General features: G+C 41.6%; 2 protein-coding genes across 4 annotated transcripts in view; one reads left to right on the top strand and one right to left on the bottom strand.

Moving 5' to 3' along the window:
* Positions 1-3383, top strand: LOC122538970 (mRNA-decapping enzyme 1A). 2 transcript variants are annotated; one of them, XR_006308962.1, is made up of 5 exons: positions 1-419; positions 919-1369; positions 1449-1937; positions 2023-3004; positions 3066-3383. XR_006308962.1 is itself a non-coding variant. In XM_043673513.1 (4 exons), exons 1-4 carry the CDS (start codon positions 211-213, stop codon positions 2254-2256), a joined length of 1383 nt encoding a protein of 460 aa, XP_043529448.1. In that variant the 5' UTR covers positions 1-210; the 3' UTR covers positions 2257-3019. The 2 variants fall into 2 exon arrangements, 1 of the variants encoding a protein (XP_043529448.1); XM_043673513.1 differs by lacking the exon at positions 3066-3383 and having other exon boundaries at positions 2023-3019.
* Positions 2790-20202, bottom strand: part of LOC122538975 (BMP and activin membrane-bound inhibitor homolog) — a 26845-nt gene continuing 9432 nt past the window's right edge. Inside the window, exons 1-3 of one of the 2 annotated variants that reach the window (XM_043673519.1) lie at positions 4793-4961; positions 4361-4612; positions 2790-3922 (exon numbers count right to left, since the gene is read on the bottom strand). In XM_043673519.1, coding sequence (XP_043529454.1) covers positions 3669-3922; positions 4361-4612; positions 4793-4946 — 660 coding nt within the window. In that variant the 5' untranslated portion in view covers positions 4947-4961 and the 3' untranslated portion in view covers positions 2790-3668. Of the gene's footprint in view, positions 3923-4360; positions 4613-4792; positions 4962-20202 lie in introns of those variants that run through there. The other variant, XM_043673520.1, reaches the window with a different exon arrangement.

The following is a 20202-nucleotide window of genomic DNA, read 5'->3' on the forward strand; positions in this document are numbered from 1 at the left end:
ATGGTGTTGCTAACTCGCAGATGTAACAACGGTATCAACCTTAAAATCTAGTATGACGTTTATTATACAGGCAGTTGCTTGCGTTGTATCAAAATACTGTGCTCTTAGTGATTGGCTTAGACGAATATTAAATTAAATTTCAATCGAATTAGAAAAAGACCGATTATTCTTGTACTTTACAAGTTGTACCATCAAGCTATAAGAAACACAATGACGGATCCAACAGGGTTACGAATGAACGTGGCCGCTCTCAAACGAGTAGATCCCTATGTAAAAGATATTCTGGAAACTGCGACACACGTAGCACTTTATACTTTTAACGCAGTTAATCATGAGTGGGAAAAAACCAATATTGAAGGTGCCCTGTTCGTATATTCGCGAAGTGGCGAGCCCTATAACAGTGTTCTTATCATGAATAGGTAACATATATACATATATACAGTACATATATACATGCATATGCATATTTGTATTGTAAACGTTTTTCTATATTTTTTAAATATTTTAAAAATATCACGCGCGTGAATAATAGAATGTATATATACTATTTATATTATTTGTATATATTTAATATGTACAGTTAATGTTTGAAGAAATATGTTAAAGGCACGTTAACTACTTTAACATTCACTTTATTATACTATATGCTGTATCAGAAAAATTATTCTTTAGTTTCTCACTAGTGAAACAAATTAATGTGCATTATTTAATTATGATATTATGTATCTCTTGTTTTATATCTGGAGTATTGCAATAATATATATTATGTAAAATTTAGCAATCTTGATATATAGGTTATTATTTGGCTTTATATAAAATATGATATATTAAGATAGTTCTATGCAAGTTGCATACAACTAGTGAAATCATCAGTCATAAATAATCCTATTACTCCATGTTACAATAATATTTTTGCAGATTAAATACAAATAATCTAGTAGAACCAGTTACCCAAGGTTTGGATTTACAACTTCAAGAACCCTTTTTATTATATAGAAATTCCAGATGCAACATTTATGGCATTTGGTTTTATGATAAAGAAGAATGTGTACGAATTGGTGCAATGTTGAATAAGCTTATTAAAGAATCAGAAGAAAACCGCAAGACTTACAATAAACCTGCTGTTAATGTGAAAAAGGATTCTGGTCCTAATATGAACAGTGTTGATATATTTAGTATGCTTAGTAAAGCTCAAGAGGACTTTAATATCAATAGAAGTAATAGTAGTGGAGGTGGTATCAGAGAAAGATTTAGTACTAAATCTCCAGTAGGTACTCCTACAACAGATGATGTATCTGGACCACTAGCTGCACCGTTAGGTCCAGATGTTACTTCACAGAGCGTAATGGATTTTTTTGCAAAAGCAAAAGTTTGTATTACGTGATCAACTATATCTAGTGTTTTTAAATTAGGAACTGAAAGTATGTTAGTTTTTACAATCTTTTTAGGTTAATACTGGACATTTTAAGACTACAGATCAGCCTACTCCTGGGGGTACAGTTACAAATGAAAGTAAACCTTTGCTTGCTCGATTAATGTCACACCCAGCAGCTCACACACTTGAACATATTGAAAAACAACATAGATCTATAACCCCTCAGCCAGCTACTCAACAGCAATCTCAAACAACTCCAACTGCTATATTGACTGCTAACAGTGCTAGTAATACTACGTCTTCAAACAGAACGAAAAAACAAAGCAGATGTGTGTCTCAGCAAGATTCAATATTACCTACGCCTCCATCTTTAACTCTAGAAGCTCTAACACCTATGAATCAAAGTACTACCGATACAAATGGAACAACAGGATTTCTTAGGATACAATCACCTACAAATGCATCAACTTCTACTTCGACAAATCATCAAGCATCGGATATTATCAGCTCTAGCAGTTCAAATCCACTTGCGTCTTTGTTTGCTCATGCATCTGCGACAACGGTGAGTGGACGTGTATCAATTCGCATTAGGTCTATATAACTTTCAAAGTACATGAGAACTGAAACGTTTGTTTTAATTCAATTAGGCATCAGAAGATATTACAGCCCCCACTCTATCAGGAAGAGGATCAGCACCGACATTAATTCCTCCTGTTATGTTCGCTGCTCCTAGTCCACCCGAACCTTTAACTAAACCATTAGAACCATTGACAAAAAATCAGTTTCTTCGAGCTTTTAATTATTTGTTGAAGAGTGACCCGGATTTTATCAACAAACTTCACGAAGCTTACGTTAAATCATTTGGTGAAATACTATCCTAGAACTATGACTTCGTTAATTGGTATGAATGAAACCCGTCATGCGGGTTGTGACGGCCGACTGATTTCATAGTATCGAGCGAAACCTAGTATCTCTATGTTTCATAGACATAGATGGAACACAATGTCTTGCTCGAATTTCAATTGAACTTGACTGGTAGCCCAATTTTTGGGAAGATCAAATCATAGATACAAATAAAGATACATACCTTAAACAGTATTTTTATAAGCTAATACACTTTTTTCCCAAGAAAAAGAGTAAAATGGATCATGGATGAGCAAGGTATGAAAACATGTGGAAATTGTAAAGGGAATGAAACTAGAAATATGAAAATTGTACGATTTTAAACTGTGATGCCAAAACATTTATATTATACTAACGTTTTATGGTTACTATTTCGAAACGAAACAAGACAAATTTTCTGAGCTAATAGATTACCTATTTTATGGAATAATGACATACCCTTCCTATATATCGGGTATCGATATGGTATGCATATGTAATTGATAAAAGAAGGAAAATAAATAGACACCGATTACTGAAAAATTATTTCAATATATTTTAAGTCGATTTTCGTATCGATTTATCCCTCATGAGTGACACGTTGTAAAACAAAGTTGTGGTACATATTTAATAATGTAATTATTATACAGTTATGTCATACTATCACAATATAATAATATTTATATGGAATATGATTATTATGTGAGGAGTACACGATGTACCAGAATAACTAATTTCCGGAAAGAAGTATCTTATACAATTAGTATAAGATGTACCAGATGTACCAGAATAACTAATTTCCGGTAAGAAGTATCTTATACAATTTAAAAAAAAACAAATATCAGACTCTTAGCGCTCTTCATTTTTCGTCGACATTATTTTTCGATGGAAAAACACAATTCTCCGTACTGCTGGTTTATGTGTATGTCCCTCGAGATTATATTATAACATTACTATGATTTTGTGGCTAGATTCATCGAACAACATCGAAGTCTGACGATATCGTAAAATTTGATTACAATTAAAATTTGTACATCGCCTAAACAAGCGAATATCATTTAATATACAATACAAAATACATAATCTATTTACAATGCTACAAATAAAGATGATATCATGCGTTTTATTTTTTTCTCTCTTTTTTTTTTTCTTTCAACTAACGTCATGTACAAAGGCCCTGTTTCACAGGCCCTTTCTCACTCTTCAATCATACGACGATCATTCAAGGTTGTTCAGAGGAATTGCAGCTATCGATGCACAACACGCATATGTTATAATTTACAGCAGTCGCTTTTTTTCACAAAATTCACAGCCAAGTGGAGCTATACAAGCCCGCTAGCTTTTTAGTTAGTCTTACTGATTGTCTATCCGCTAGAACACTTTATCGAACGTCTTTGGGATTGCAAGATAATTAAACAAGAGGCACTTTCGGTGGTCCTAATAACGGTGGCCCATTACCGGGCATCCGATGTGGTCCGAGTTTGTCGCTTTGCGTCGGCACAGGCTGCAGTAATCTAATGGCAAGACTGGCCAGTATCAGTAGAACGATCAGACCGCAAATCGGTACAGCTATCGTGGCAGTCTTGAACCATCCATCTGTCGATTGACCTCGGTGACTGATCGGCTGCACCGGGCCGAGAAAAGGTCGTTGGTCACCTACCAGCACTGTTAACAATAAAAAGTTTTTCGTTACATACCTGGTTGTTGGAAATAAATTATGCAAAACGTATCATTATTCATAAATTCACACAACCTTCGACTTTCGCTATTGTTTTAAATCAGTGGCTCGAGACTTTGTAGAATTGTCTCTGTATCTTAACGTATGTAATATCGAAGAAGAAGAAATCACTAAATTCAAAGAAATGGATATTATATGAGTAATTAAGTTAAAAGGGAGGAGAACGAAATTATGCTATTCTATGGACATCGATACAGAACGAGGAGAGCGTGACTTGTATTAAAAAGAATTCGTTGCAAAATAAACGTTCAGATGCGTACGAAAATAGCATTATAGAGAAACGCGAAAGCGCCATTTTTGATGGCACCGAGGCGAGTCAAGTCCGCGCAATTTTAATGATCTTGCAATGAGAATATTCGTTTAACCTTGGAGAGTCTTGTTGAGCCTGTTTCTCATGGCTGGGCTATCTACGTGGTTGCAAAGATCCTGTTCACAACATAGGTATCCCGTGGGACATTGCTGTTCTTTGAAGCTCTCGTCGAGACAACCACTGTAAGCGCTATGCTCCGCTCTTAATAACGATGGATAAAAGCAGCCCCTGCCACGGCACATGTATCCTTGAGGCACGCATTCCGGTTGATTGCAATAACACCTCACCTCACGGACGGACGGCGAGTCTGTAAAACGGAAAGGAACATCGTGATTAATTAATTTTCGTTATTTTTTTCGGGTGGAAGAGTAAAATCGAATTAATCGATATGATTAAGTTAAAAAGGACTCGGTGAGAGGAATTGCATGCAAGAACGTCGAGTTTGTCATCCAAGAGAATCGGAGCAACAAAACAGAAATAATATTATAACATATCGTCTCTCTCAGCGCAATGTTCGAAATTGTTGGACAGAGGGAGAGACGTTTGAGGTCAGAGAACAGTCCGAACTGGAATAATACCGAAAGTGTGATAAAGCGAGCAAGACGTTTCCTTCGGAGAGGCACTCGTCTTTCCTTTTCCATACTGTTTTTGATAATAACAGTCGTGATTGATAATAAGTGACTCACACAGATTAATGACACAATATCACGGCTTGTCTTTACATGTGGTAAGTTCCTTTCCACTGGTCTTCAACATACATGAGATTTAATCAAGAAATTTATACGTGACTGATCTGGTAATGTACTGCCTAGGGTTCCTAATTGATTACATTTCATCTTTATTTATAAAGTGATGTAAGACAATTCGAGGATCGTTAAACATTTTTACGCTCGAACATCCTAAGCAGAACTGCCTTGGCGGCCTCCCCTAATGAGTAGCCGACTGAGAGTCATAAAATATTATACCATGCTCGTTGCAACAGGTATACAGAGCTTACTTTCATTTACCTGCCGGCTACCAAGGCTTTCCTCCCGTTCGCCGATGTGACTTGTATAATTTTATCTCGGCTCGTATAAAAATCCTACTAAAAAAAACTCTGCTAGACTCCAATCGATTAACCGTAACTTCCGATTTTCATGATCTATCATAACATTGTGCGGTTTGACGTTATGCCCTATGCATTATTCCCATACTATGACAGTAATCCAGTGCTTTTAATAATTCGTAGAAGTAATATCTTATATCGTAGTCTGTTGGCATATAATATAGCTTGAAATCTGTGTTGTTCACATGTTTAAATATCAGTGCCGGTGTTCTCGATACAGGATCTTTGACAACAGCTTGGAGTGTAATTATGTTGGTCCCACCTTTGAGGTTTTCTAAGATTTTAATCTCCCTTTTTATTTTCTTCTTTTTTACAAGCTTCAAAATTTTTTTTATATTTTCCTCTGCCTAATTTTCTTACTAGTTGATAATCATCTTATTGTCCCCAATCGACAACATAAGATTCATAGTCCCAGTAATCTCTGGATTTGTGTAAATTCACATCTGGGTAGTGCCATTTTTTTCTGATATATCGCTACTACTATTTATTTTTGCTGGTTACTATTCTTTCACTGTTGTCTATCGAAAAATTACAAAAGCTAGTTAATTTGTATCCTTCACTCGCCCAGTTACAAATGCGCGAGGACAAATATACACCTAAAGCATTTCGGAGACGAATCTCGATCAGATTGACTGCAACAGATCTCGAAATTCGTCATGAAACCACGCAACCTGCTTAAGAGATACGTGAGGCCGCGCGAACGCGTGAAACTCGAAGATATTTGCGGCTGGTTTCTCAAACGATCGAGGTTCAAAATGATCCTATAAAAATCCTACTATTATACGTCGTTTGAGTAAAATCTATAAACATATGTATACGCGCTGGCAGCATATTTGTCAAACAAAATTTCTTAAAATAAACGGCAGAGAGGCCGGGAAATTTTCGGTAAGGAGCAATGTTTGAGATCCTTTGCTCGGGGCGACTTCAACCAGGGGGGTCTGGAAGAAATCCACGTTAAGAAACAGGCTCGATACACTGGGACCGTGCTTGACACAGCGTAAATATACATTACACGGAGAGAGTAGAGTTCTCTCTCCGCGGTGTGTTAATGAGGGCCGTATGAAATAAACAAAGAGACATGGAGCAGTTCGCAGTGACTAACCATCGTACCGCTTGTTTATTATGATAATGCGAAGCCATCTTTATCCGTGACTTTACTCTCCTCCGCTCAGCCTTCTCTTCTGCCCCTCTTCTCTCTCTCTTTCTCTCTCTTCGCGCATTGCTTCCTTTGGTCCTCGCTCGGAATAATTTATCTCGCCGCACACAGGCTGCCATGTGAAATCCACTGCAACCTAGCTGCGGTTCGACGTAACGAAATAATTCATTAGCATGATTGAACGTTTTGTCCCGGCGATTCTCGCGAAACTCTCTCTCGAGGCGATCGCGACAACGTTCTTTCCGTCCTCTGTCATCGGGATACGAAGAGACGCGATGGGCCGATCGACGCGAAACTTTAAAATCGCGAAGCAATGTCGGCCAGTCTCTTTCGTCGATGAAATAAAGATCCCCCCCCCCCCCCGGTTTTGCAACGATTAGCTGCAACACACTTGTTTATTATGGTAATGCGAGGCCATCTTATCCGCGATATTGCTCCGTCTATCCTTCTCTCAGGAGTCTTCTCCTCATGTCTGCCCATTAAACCGTCCTTTCTCCCTCGACGAAACTTTTTGCGTTCCCCTCTTTCTCTGGCTTCTTGCTAATAAGCTTGCAACGGTGCGTCCCTCCCTCTGTCTCTCCCGCCGACTCTCCTCCATTCTCTCTCGTTCGCCTTTCTTCTTCTTCGCTTCTCCCTCGTCATCATCCTCTCTCTCTCTCTCTCTCTGTTTCGTCCACCGAGGCCCGGCTCATCGGGGAATAAAAAACGTTAAAACAGCCGAGTCACAAAAGAAAGATTAAAGTGGAGAGAATATATGGAGAGAGGCATGCGGCCTCTCGGTTGTGTGCACCGCTGCTGTGCCGCGGCTCGCTCGGTCGACTCGGTCGACTCTCACGAGGCTTTCGGAGCGACAGAGCCAGCCACCGCGGATACTCGCAAGAGGGAAACTTCTCTTCACCCTCTCGAAACTTCGTAATTACGTCAAATCTCCTGCACGAGCCTCGATTGAACGCGGGGAATTCCAATTTCGTCGAAAGATTCTTCCTTTTCGAAATGGATCCGACTGTCGGAAACTTCGTGAATGTCTCTTTCAAAAGGAATCTACTTTCCGATACGGAGAGATACGAAGGTCTATCATACGTTTCACATTACGTGATACCGTTCGACAAGATAATTCGACGTTTCTCTGAAAGGTATTCCTTTCTTTTTCGGATCGGGAGCCGCGGAGAAGGCGCGCGTAGGAAGGGACTAGAGAGAAGCGCGCTCCGTTGAGAAAGGAGGGAAAGGGAGAGGAGAGGGAGAGAAGCTCGGAGAGAAGGGCCTCGTGTGCGTTTTAAAATAAAAAGGGAAAAGAGGAAGCAGCGGGAGGTCGAGAAGGCCTGGGCAAAAGAGAGATACGGCCGACATGCCTGGAGCCGAAGAAGACCCGTCCGAAAACAAACAGACTGCTTCGCGGGGTCGTTCGTTATGCGTCCATGGCATATTAATTATTTCCCGACCGGCTCTATCCTCTCACCCTCTGTCTCCCTCATTCTCCAACCATGTTGCTCGTATTTCTTTCGTTTACATTTTTTCCTCCGGTTGCTAAACGATTACAGGCCCGAGAAGCACGCGAATCGATGTTCCACGTTGCATTATTTTCGCAACGACTTCTCGATACGCGGCAACTACGTCCAGTATTTTATCTCTCGTTTTCGAGCCGAATTTCGAGACGAATTAACCGATCGAAATTGCCTTTTCGTACGTGAAACGTACCGAAATGTCTGTGGTTAAAAGCGGAGCATTGCGAAACTCGTTCCCCACGGATTCCTTCGATTTAATAACGTTATAATCTGTAATTTGTGCAAACGCGCGTGTATACGTGCGTGTATTGGGAATTGAATAAAGATCACGAGAGGAGTAGAAGGGAGGAGAAGGGACGGGAAAAAATATACGTTGCGGTGCCGCTGGCAAAAAGGTAGACAGGTCTGAAATGCTTGACGAACGTTCGCCTCTGTATGTTTTGCGCTCGTAAAACTGTCCGATTTCTTCGGGCACGATCGGCGAATTCTTCGTATTCGTATCTCTCGATAAAAGCTTTTAGCGGCGCGCGCTCTTTCAGCGCGCGAGCACGCTTTTCGACGAAGCTTAACCTTTAACTTACTGACGTTAGATATACGAAGCCGGCCGGGACATCGGATATATCTAACGAGATACACGTGCTGGCTACTTGTAACTCTCAGATAAGCTTGTTTATTTGTTAGAACTACAACAACAGGCCGATGGATTCATCTGGGATTAAATGTTCATTTACATCCTCGACGAGCTCCGAAGTAATCGTACTTGTTTGCATTCGCAGTGAAAAATTAGCCGATCGACCAAGTATTTTTCGCCATTTAACCTCTTGCGCTGGAACGACTTGTGCCACGCACGTCGAGAACTTTTTGTTCCAAAAGTTGTAATATTTTCTCAGTTTTCTAAGTATATATTTAAGTAAAACAAAATAGGCAGAACGAATAATGAATTTATTATTTCTAAATCATTTCTAGCCAGCGATATCATACCGACGAGTTCAAAAAGAAAACGAATTTATTGTATACGGTTTGGTCGCTCGTTATGGTCCGCAATCAGTTGCCAGCGCAAGCGGTTAATTCATCGAATTGTGACTAATTAACACAACGAACAACGGACTGTTTAATCACCTGCTTTTGCGATCTTTGCAAAATATGCATTCTACAGTATATTTTGTTGCCTCTACGTTTAAATTTATTCCAAACTTGACGGATATGACAGTCAGAGTCTCGTTAGAGTGTCAATGAATTGTCAAAATTCTGTTTCTCATGACAGAAAATATATATATGCATAAAGTGTGTTTTAAAACTGTAAATAAAGTGCAACCGCAACGTTCGATGAAACTATTTTCTCGTTATGCGTCGTTAGAATTTCACTCGGCGGTATATGTATGTAAGAAGCTCTCCGCAGAGCGAAGCGCAGGCTCGATCGACGTGGAATTCAACGAGCAAAAAGATAATCGATACTCGCGTCGATAACGAGTCGCTAAAAGCGCTCCGCGAAGGGTTACGATTCGTTTATCCAAACGACTCGTGCAACATGCCCGAGGATAGAAAGCCGTGCTCGACGGAAACTTGATTTGAACGAGCCCCGTTGTATATGCAATTAGAAGAGCGACGACCCATGTACATGCACGCACGGGTTGCATTGCGTCGTCGTTTCAAACGTACACCAACCACCACCTCGTGTCTCGAGAATGATGAAACTAATGAGTTTCTCTCAGTTCTCTCAAGTGTATCCGTAATGCGCGTACATTGCGTAACAACGTCCCTCGGTGTAGGTACTTGCCCGCACATTTATTTGAATCCAGTGAAATTTTCTTTTGCTTGCAGAGAACGGTTGGAAGAGAAGGCCGAGCTGGGGCTGGGCGACCATCGCGCTAATGATATTACCCGGTCAATTACGAGGTGAGCTGAATCGGTTACGATGTATTGGATTTTCTAATTAATAGGAACAACGTTAGCGTGTTATGTAATGGCAATTAGTGGCCGTTGTCGAGCAACGTCGATTATCAAATGCTGTTCGTTTCGGTTTAATCGTGCCAGGATTTATTTCGCGTCGCCGAGCTGCCCGAGCAGAAGCGATCCGCAATTTCTACTCGCTCGACGAGGGAACGGGCACGTGTGCGATTAATTCTCGCAAATTCTTTCCATTCTGCCCCGTAATGCACCACTCGGTGAAAAATGTTCATTTCGCAACTGAAAGCAAGAACGGAGTTTCTTTTCGTTCGTTTCAAAGTTGTCTCGTGACAACTTGCGCGCGATTTAATTTTACTTAAAAGGCAAAGGGTACGACACGGAAGAACGTTCGGAACATTTCAAGCGAGGCAAAGGACAAGCGTGGTAAAACTCATTCTAACGAAAGAGTGTCGAGAGAAAGTTTATCGCCGTTCTCAATTGTTCATTCCGGTAACCGCGTTACGAGGTAATTGTAAAACACAGAGTGGCTCGGCTATCTTAATTTCTAATTAGTAACATCCACATCGTTCTAAATTGCCGCAATTAGTATTCCACTGCGACATAAAGCGCGTTGGTGGCCGAGTGTCACGACAGCAGCGTTGAATTTCACAGAAGCACACCCGTGGCGACGAATTCGTTTTATTTCTGCCACAGCCGTAGGAAAGAAAGTTGTCGTTGTCGCGGCGAGAAAGCAGAAGAAAGAAGAAAGAAAAAAAAAAAAAGAAATTCATCGAGACAACAGCCAAGGATTACGATACAATCGAGATTACGAACTCCCTGAGATTGTGCACCGGTTCGCGTGCATGGAAGACGAATGGCGCGCGTGGAAAGGGTCGTTTCTCAATCCTTGACGATAGCATACACAGCGACTTTTGTGCGTGCCTCATCGGCAGCAGGTCTGTACTGGCCTGTTGAACGAACGATCCCTCGCTGATAATGAAAGATGTTACGGAATTCGAGACGATCTCCTAGGTCACTGAACCGGATAGATAAAAAGCGAAATAGAAATTTGTATATGTTTCTAAACGTTTGATTATTCGATCGACGTACTGTCAAGATCGAAAGTATAAAAGCAATAGAAATATATTACAAGTAGAATTCGAATTGTACATTACAAATAGTGTTCGAATTGAATTAACAAAGCAAGACTTTTGAAAACTTTATGCGCGTTATCCAGAAGAACAACTCAAAAAAAAAAAAGGTAGTTGAATTATCGCAAAGAGAATTACTTTAATTCTTTGTAAAGAGAGTCTTAGATGAGCAATTATGCACGAGATCTTGGGAATGAAGGAACAATTATTTCGTAAATCCTTCTTTCGTTATACTCTCAAAGGATTCAGCAACGTCAGCGCGAAAAATCAGCGCTGCTTGCTTGCCCAAGAAGCTATATAATTATTAACAAGATCTTCGTTCCCTTCCTTCGTTACACGCTGCAACGCGTGCAACAGCTGTTACCTAACTCGTTCCCATCCGCGTCCCAACAATGACAATCTGCTACCAGAATCGGCAGAGATTGGAGGACACGCGATCGAAGCCAGAAACGACCGGAACGAGAAGAAGCGACGGGAGTATTAAGGTAGCGGTGGGAATTATAAACGGTTTTTAAAACGACAAAAAAGAACGAAGAAGAGAGGGAAGGAAGAAAAAAGGAGGAAAGGCTGGCGAAACGAGTCACGTCGTAGGATCCACCGCGAGGGACACCTGTTCGTACCCTGACCGCGAGTAGGTTATGAACCTACGGAGTTATGCGAAAACAAAAAGGCCCTGAGGAACGAAAGGCCTTCCTCATCGACGCGCCGAAAGGAGTGGTCACCGAAGAAGAGTGGAGGAAAGGAGAAGGAGGATGGAGAAAGCAGTTATGGGAAGGGAGACGAGAACAGAGGGACCGGTCCTTCTTCGAGAACAGTTCCTCGTGAGAAACTTTCGTCGAGCCGACACGCTGTCTTCGTGGTATTCCAGTACGCAGGTCGTCGGATCGATGCACAGGAAGAGAAGGTTAAGCAGCGAGTCCACGATGAATGGGAACGGCTATCGAACAAATTTGGAGTGGACCATTTTTTGGCTTCCGCCGGTAATTCCGATCTAATCGGATACCATCGAGGCAGCAACTCAGAAATTCTTGCACGATCGATTCTTAACGATACGAGGGGGTGTACAACGACTGGTGAAAGCACGTGAATGCTCTTAACACACATTGCGTGTGTTGCACAAGATTCTTTTTGCGAACTTCGTCGCCATTGTAAGATTTGATTCTATTGGTAATTTAAAATTAATTCGGAGATAATCGCATTTAAGGAGATACTTACTACACTAATTTTTCCATAATTGATGAAATGTACATTTGTATCAAATATCTTATATATTTGTTAGGAATGTATCAGGATACCAGAAGTATAATTCGACTCATTCGGGTAGTTCTGTTTTTTAGCAATCGCAACAGAACTATTCGGTCCTTCGTAACGATTCTTGGGAACCTGCTCGAACCTGACCGATTTTACCCGACCTGAGTCCGCATACCTCAAATATTTTTGAATGCTTTGTATTCATTTCCAGATTTGTTTTTAATTTTACTAATTGCCACAGTTATTATACTATTATAAGTAAATTCCAAAATGTTTCACATAACACTCGAAATATGTTTAAAGATTTTTCAAAGTATTTGAAAATTTCGTAAGAATTTTAAAACTGCCGTTCAAATTTAGCCATACTTAATTAATGAAAGTATGGAAAATCTTGACGAAAACGCGCTCGAAAGGGGTCTGATATGCTAATTGTTGAGATTAGTAATGATTAATAGAAAGAACCACCTAATTGGTTCGTTAAGTTGAAATACATGTATATTTTTTTTCACGGAGATTTTGATTACGAGAGCAGCGGCCGAATCGGAACACGAATGGACAGATAACCGATAAAAGCTGTAACTAATGATCCCCATTAAACGAGGCCAGATACCACACGAATTTAGTCGATTCTTCATTGACTTGCAACGAAAGACGGGCCCGTGTCTCTCCCCAGGAGGTCTTAGGTTTTATTGCAGCTGCGTGGATATTTTGACCACGGTGGATGGCCCTGGATCATCAAGGTACGCGCATGGCATGGCAGCGTTATATATAATCTCAAAAGACAACAGTGCATCCGTTTAATGGGGCCTCGACCTTCTTCTTTTCTCCTTTTTAAGAAGGATGACTGGCCAAGAACAAGGCACCGATTAAACCTTTTTCTCCTTGCGAGGAGATTTCACGTCGTGGGAGAAAAAAGGAAAAAAAAAAAAAAAACGATATTCATAGCAGTTTTTTTTTCTGTCTTTTTTCTGCATTAAGAATGAAATTAATTTTCTTACCAAGCAACTTTGCGTTGGAATGCCTCCTCGTTTATCCTTTAGCGGATCCGGCATTTTTTCCATATAAAAAATAGCGGCCTTCCAAGTATCAAGATCTTTGCGCTGTACTTGTTTCCAGCGAAACAATATTTTATGCAACAAAGAGACCACCTGAAGAAAGACTTTTCTTTTCATAAATATCGAAATATTCTCCAACGCTACGCAGACCGATTGAAACTGTCGTTTCGTCTGATACAAAGAGCAAGCATACATTATATAAGGTTACGCGAACAGTCATAAACTACAATGGAGATTAACGGGGTGAGGCAATTCCTACGTTGCAGAGGCAACGATGCAAAGCGGTTCGCCGAACGGACGACAAGTGCACCCGCGTAATCGGCCGGTTTTTCTCCCTTCTCTTTGTTCCTTCCAGGCGGACGACCGGCCAGGAACCCGGCCAGAGGCTCAATAAAACTTTTGCTTTTCGTGGCGAGGCCTCCTGCTTCTTCCCGCGGCTTCGAAGGGAGCCTCCCAGACCGGATTCCCCGCCGATTGGAAGAAAGGGCTGTTTAAGTTTCTTTATTGACGGTGACACGAGCCAAATCAATTTCGCGACTGCCTGCTTTCTCAGGTGTCGCGATCCTCCTTCCTCGGCGAAACTTTACGTCTCTTTGGAACTCGGAATGTTTCCCCGTCTTTCTTTCGTCGTCGAGGATCGGCCCGGTATTAGATCAGTCCAATTTACGAGACAGGCGAGACGATAAAATTGGGGGGGGGGGAGGGGGGGCCACGATGATTTCTTTGAATTCTCCGCGTATTACACCAATATCAGCGGGCAATTTCCGAAGATGACAAGGGAAACGTGAATTATACGACGGCGACGATTTACATCTTTGTTTTTGAAAATTATCTACATAAACCTAACCCAAATTATCATCAATACTGTAATTTTCAGGCTTGAGAGGCCTATGATCCTCCAATTTTTTACATTTCGATGTTATTCTCGTTTTAGGGAACGAAAGGAATTGGACGAGACAGACAATCGTCGATTATTGTTTCGTTCAACGAGCTGTCGATGCCCGTATAGACACACATGTAATAAAAATGACAGCCACAATAGCGAACCGCGCTAAGGTAATTAGCGTTATTCTATAAAAGGTGCGAACGCTGTCACGAACGTTACGAGCAAGAGAACTTTCAAGTTTCATTTCCGTGTGCACTACGGATCTGTCGATCGATTAGGGGACAAGCGTACAAGAAAGTTAAATTACCGCGAGGGGTAGCTCTACCGTGGACACGAGGCCTTAAATCACCATGTAAATCAACGATACGATCTCCGAACATGACAGTACCTTTCTGTACGTACGGTTATGCGGATCGGTTTGAGTCAATTAAACGAGAGAAAGCTTTACTTGGTCATTTCGTTAGCATTTGCTCCGCTGCAGCGAGGCTACTAATTTCACCGATCGTATCTCGATCGCGGACGAGGAAATTTATGACGTCTGATGAATTCAATGAACGACCGTTTTATAAATCGAAACGGAAGCGACAGCAGCAGGCGAGCTGCCGAATTCGCGGCAGAAACTTCCGAGGGGAATCTGGAAACGGGAATGGCAAGTATCGACAGACGGTGGGAACGTCTCGTAGGTACTCGCTACCCTAAGAAACTATTTTAGATCAGCCGTGAAATCGGTCCATCACCGAGATCCCTTCGAAGGTTGTAGCCGAAGGCATCTCCCTCGATAACGGGTACTTTGCTCGAAAAAATTGTCCTCGGCAGCGTGTATCTCCGGCTTTCGGCTAATTTTCATTTCACAAAGGCTACGTACGAAGCTGGTATTTGCGTTGGGACCAGTAACTATCCACCCCAGGAGTACCTGGCCATTAAAGAAGAGGACCGAGGCAACGTAGCGAGACGAGCCGAAGGACCGAGTGGTTATACGGGGTGGCAATTAGCAAAGAACAATAGGGATCCGCAGGCCCTTATTTCTGGGAAGTAGGTGGGTCCCTCCTGGGTCCTGCCATTCCAGAGGCCAGGTATATGTATTTTAGACTATAACACCCAGTGTCTTGTCGCGTGTTGGTGTGCGTGCCGGTTGGTGTACAGCGAGCTTTGGTATTTTCGGCGCTAGAAGGCAAGTTCTTGATGTTTTCGGAGAGAGGCAAACCAGTGATTAGCCCTACTTAACTCGGCTGCGTGGACGCGGCGCGGCCATCGTCAAGTAAAAGGCATCCTCATCAATTACATGCAATTGCCAAATTGCTCCAAATTACATGCGTGGCTCGCGGACCTTTTATGATAATACTTGGGCCGCGTTTCGCCTGGCCGGATACGAGGGCCACCTTTAATTATCGCTGCAGCGCTCGATTCAACGATCCGATCTCCGACAGAACAAACGAATCGAGTCGCTCAGATTTCGGATGTTCTTTAGATATCGTTCGAGCGACGCTTCAAATGCTCCGTCTAACATTCGAGATAACTTCGAGGAATTTCGCGCTTGAGCAATCTTCTATCCTTCGCTCTTGAGATCATTGAGCCGTGAATATTTTAACATTCTAACAGAGAAGAGCAAAATAGCATCGGAGACAGATCTGTGAAGTGATAGTCGAGAAAAGAGCAGAAGAAGAACCGTTAACAACGAGTCGTAAAGGAAACGGTGCCATTTTATGTCACGACGCCTCGAATCGAAATTTTATAGCTGGTACTGGATTAGGTATCGGATAAAGCAAACTCTCACGACGTCTCTCTGTGAAATAACGTCCTCTCATGTTCGCTCGTTCGTACATCTAAAGTACAATTGAACAACAAGATTACAACGACGATACTTTAAGTGCGTTAGCTGACAATGAGTAAATAACACGGATCGCTTGTAGAAACTGGCTTGCGTGTCGATACAACGGTCGTTGATTAATCATACTACGCACCAAGTATCACACGAAATATGAATTATCGTTCATTGGATCAACATTGCAAACTATTAGCAAAGAACTTGAAACCTGTATGCAACTTGTTATTTAACGTTGGCTTTCATTGCGATATTAACAATGCTGGACGAAATTTCGTTGCATCGACGCGATTATTTTTATTTTCCATAAAGTTTGGAAAATCGAGCCAAATAGTTATCGTTGTTGAAAACAAAGGCATTCCCAATCCAAGCTAGGGGATATGAAATTTCAAGGATGAAATGTTTAGTAGCAGCGAGAGAGAGCGTCGAAAGAGTATTTCGATCGCCCAGGTAGCCGGACGTTTTATCCTGATCACTCAAGTATCCAATGATTTATTGCAGGAACAAAGAGTCCGTCGGCCACCCTGAAGGAAGTGCAGTTCAATCGTTTGGAACAGGTCTTCTTCCTCTACGCAAGTCAGAGGAAGCGAAAACCTTTCTCTTTCTCTCTCTCTCTCTCTCTCTCTCTTTCTCGTGTTTCAACCGTTCGTACCGTGCTGCGTCTGGTAAGTGAGCATCTACAGTTACGTTAACATAATCTCCGGGTGAACCGAAGTCAATTAGGCTAGCCTCGCGTGAAAACGCGGCAAAAATATCGCAGCCGAGCTTTTTGCAACTTCGTTGCCAATAATTACGCGGAATGCGTCTCCTCCTTATTTGTCGGTTAATTACAGCCACCAGGTTTTACATCGGTGATCATTTACGTCGGTGTTTATGATATAATACGCGTCGCTCTGTCTCTCTCTCTTTTTATGATTACGACCGACGTTCAGAGTATGTCGCAAGACCTCGAGCGAGCCGCGATCAATCGGAACAATCGGGGAGACACGATTGCGAGAACACGAGCAAATTACTGTTTGCATATAGGTAATAATTGCGTCGGTAGCTCGGGAAACACATGGTTCAAGGCACGCGTAAATCGCAGGCGAGTCGAGGTTGATTTGGTAGCAACAATCTTATTTTCACGAGACGAACAACGATTGAGATTACGAGGTAGATCTTTTCTTTGCAAGTGAAGCGAATAAGGAGCCGCAAACCAACGAGACATTACCAGGTTAATCGTCAAGCAAGGTACAAAAAAAAAAAAAACAACAACGATCGTTCGCCTATCGTCACAGCTCCACGTTCCTCTGCGCGCGGTTTCATAGGCTTCCCGTCCTTCGAGCTATTTGTTTCACATTGCACGTATGTCGGGTGCTCACGTGCGTATACGCGGTTCGACGGATGACTTTTCAATGGTTCTCTCTCCTTCTTCTCTTCTTTTTTCTTTTTTTTGCATCCTTTTGCCTCGGTTGTTACACGCCGGGTCTCGGTGAATACACGACGAGCCGTGTGTTTCCATGAAACGCGTGGAATCCTGAACATTGCGAAGAAGAGGGCGGAAAATCTCGTTTGAAAGCGCAAGGTACAGAACAGTCATTGAAGTTGTTGGACAACGTGTCTCCACCGACGTACCGCCCACAAAAGGATCATTTCTATCCCATCGACGTTTGTTTTATCCGCAAGTTATTTCAGTAATTTTTGATTATCGAGAACGAGAGCATTTCCGTTGCCCTCGTGAATGTGTACGAAAATTCGGTTTCGATAACACGTGACGCGTGCTCTCGCGAACTTTTCGAATAACGCGCGACGTCGTTTCATTCCGTATTCACGGGCAAGAGAAACTGACCTCGAAGTTAAGGATCGATAAATTCGTATCTACGCGTCGAAACAGATTGAGGTTAGCACCTGTGCGCGCCCAGGTAGATTCGAGGAGGAGGCGAGGTATTTATAGAGACGTTCCCTTGGAATCGTTGACATTGATTCCGCAAATTTGTCACGGTGCCTGCTATATATAGAGGCTCATTGTGATTACGGTGGAGTAGGAATGTGCTATTAGGCATAGCTAATGCACGGTGCTGCTCGTTGGCTGCCACCGTGTAGAAACGATGCCCAGTGTCGTTTGACAATCAAAGCAACGCGATAATTGCTCAATCGTAGCACCGCAGAGATTATTGCCTCGATTGTTACAAACGACGACGATTTGAAGAAAATTGCATCGATCGCCGGTAATATATTTATTTCTGTACGAAACTCCTGTTTCGTTTTAAGAAGAAGAATAGCTTAATTACACGTTTGGTTAGGGAGATGATCGCGTTAGGAACCTGTTGAGCCGAGGCTTATCGAAAATTTCACGAGGCAGCGTCACCAGCCGTCCTGTATAATTTCTGTAATTGCTCAAGCAAGCTGCTTGCCTAATTTGAATAATTACTTTGTAAAGCGGATCCCACGTGTACCCGATGGTATCTGCGTGTCCGTTTCAGTGAACGACTGGAATTTTTTCCTATTACCCTGATTATCATCGGCGTTCGAACAAATGTATTAATTATGTAGCGAGGACGGTGTGTCCCTCCGACGCGGCACGTTTAATTACTTCAGTTTTCAAGACCAAATAAATTTTTCGCTAACAAAATTTCCGTCCTTGCCTGTTCACGCGTTCAATTAACGACCGATTAATTGTCAAGTTATAACGACCGTGTTAATTATACGCTGATCACTATTATTACGTCCTAATTAGAGACTCTATAACATTTCTATAACATTTCTCTCCGTGATACGAGCATGGGTTTCTCTGTAGCAAATTTTCGAAATATATTTTAACGCTTATCGCGCAGAAACTTTCAGAATTTGTTCAGATATCTCGAGAAACGTTTGTTTGTTCGCGAAGAGACGCGAAAATTCAATTGAAGCGTGAAATGAAATGGAAGGCTGAGTCGCGAATTTCTGAATGGAACTGCACGGAAGGGAGGCATGAAAATTTAAACGAGGCTCCGATCAATGAGGATTATTATATCGTTTGTATGAATGAAGTTGATTGAGACGTGATTTTTGCAAGATCGAACCTAGTCTATTAATGATGCAACGTGGTCGACGTGTGCGATTGTACGGGCAACGTGCATACAACGTGCAAGGAAATTATAGCCACGAGCGACGTGCCCTCCATTGAGCATTCCAATTTGGCAGCAAATCGCTCGAGAAAAGGAAATAGCAATCGTGCCTGCAAGATAAAAAGAATTCCGCGTAACCACAGTCCGTTCGACGATAAAAATGCATCTAAGACCTGCTTGACGTTTTCACGTTACCGCGGGTTTAAAATCTAATATATATATATATATATATTTTTTTTTCAGAGAGATATTTTTAATCAATTGACTGATAAAGAGAAGATAACCATCTGCTGTAGTTAATCCTTTCACGTTCCATATTGCTCGAATATTGGAATATTGTACTATACTTAGTTGTTAGTAGAGAGCAGATGTTTGTTGCAAATTCGTAAAAAAGATTATCCATATCCATTTGCGCTGGAACGCCGTGCCACGCACGTCGAGAATTTTTTGTTCCAAAATTGTAATATTTTTTTCTCAGTTTTAAGTATATTTAAGTGAAACGAATAATAAATTTATTACTTCTCAATAATTTCTATCCAGTGATATCCGTACCAACGAGTTCAAATAGAAAGCGACGAATTTATTGTATACGGTTTGGTCACTCGTTATGGTCCGCAATCAGTTGCCAGCGCAAGTAGTTAATGTCAAAGTAGATAACTATTAGGAGACTTAAAAATCGAAGGAACGATAAAACTAAAGAAAAATATATTCTTAGGAGAATAATTCAATTTCACGAGCGAAAAATTTAGAGAAGGTTAGAATGCGTAAGAAGAACCATGGAAGAATAAAAATTCACCCACTTTTGTCAAGAAAATTCGAGGAAAGTTTCATGGAAACTTCGAAACAATCGGCAACACCGATTTCTATTGATTTAACGTACGGAAATTGAGCATCTCTGCAATTTCTCGGTATAATCAGGAAGCACAACAGAAGCGACAAAAAGTCTGTTCTGCCGAAGGAGGAAGGTTGCAGCCAAGCTAATTGAACGAGAGCGAA

This window comes from Frieseomelitta varia, unplaced genomic scaffold (assembly GCF_011392965.1).
Source record: "Frieseomelitta varia isolate USP_RPSP 00005682 unplaced genomic scaffold, Fvar_1.2 scaffold_184, whole genome shotgun sequence".
Taxonomy (NCBI): Eukaryota; Metazoa; Arthropoda; class Insecta; order Hymenoptera; family Apidae; genus Frieseomelitta; species Frieseomelitta varia.

Excerpts from the sequence above, each read along its gene's own strand:
- LOC122538970 (XM_043673513.1), top strand. The coding sequence starts at position 211 with ATGACGGATCCAACAGGGTTACGAATGAACGTGGCCGCTCTCAAACGA. Across the intron at positions 420-918 it reads AGTGTTCTTATCATGAATAG|ATTAAATACAAATAATCTAG; the intron begins GTAACATATATA and ends ATATTTTTGCAG. Across the intron at positions 1,938-2,022 it reads CTCATGCATCTGCGACAACG|GCATCAGAAGATATTACAGC; the intron begins GTGAGTGGACGT and ends TAATTCAATTAG.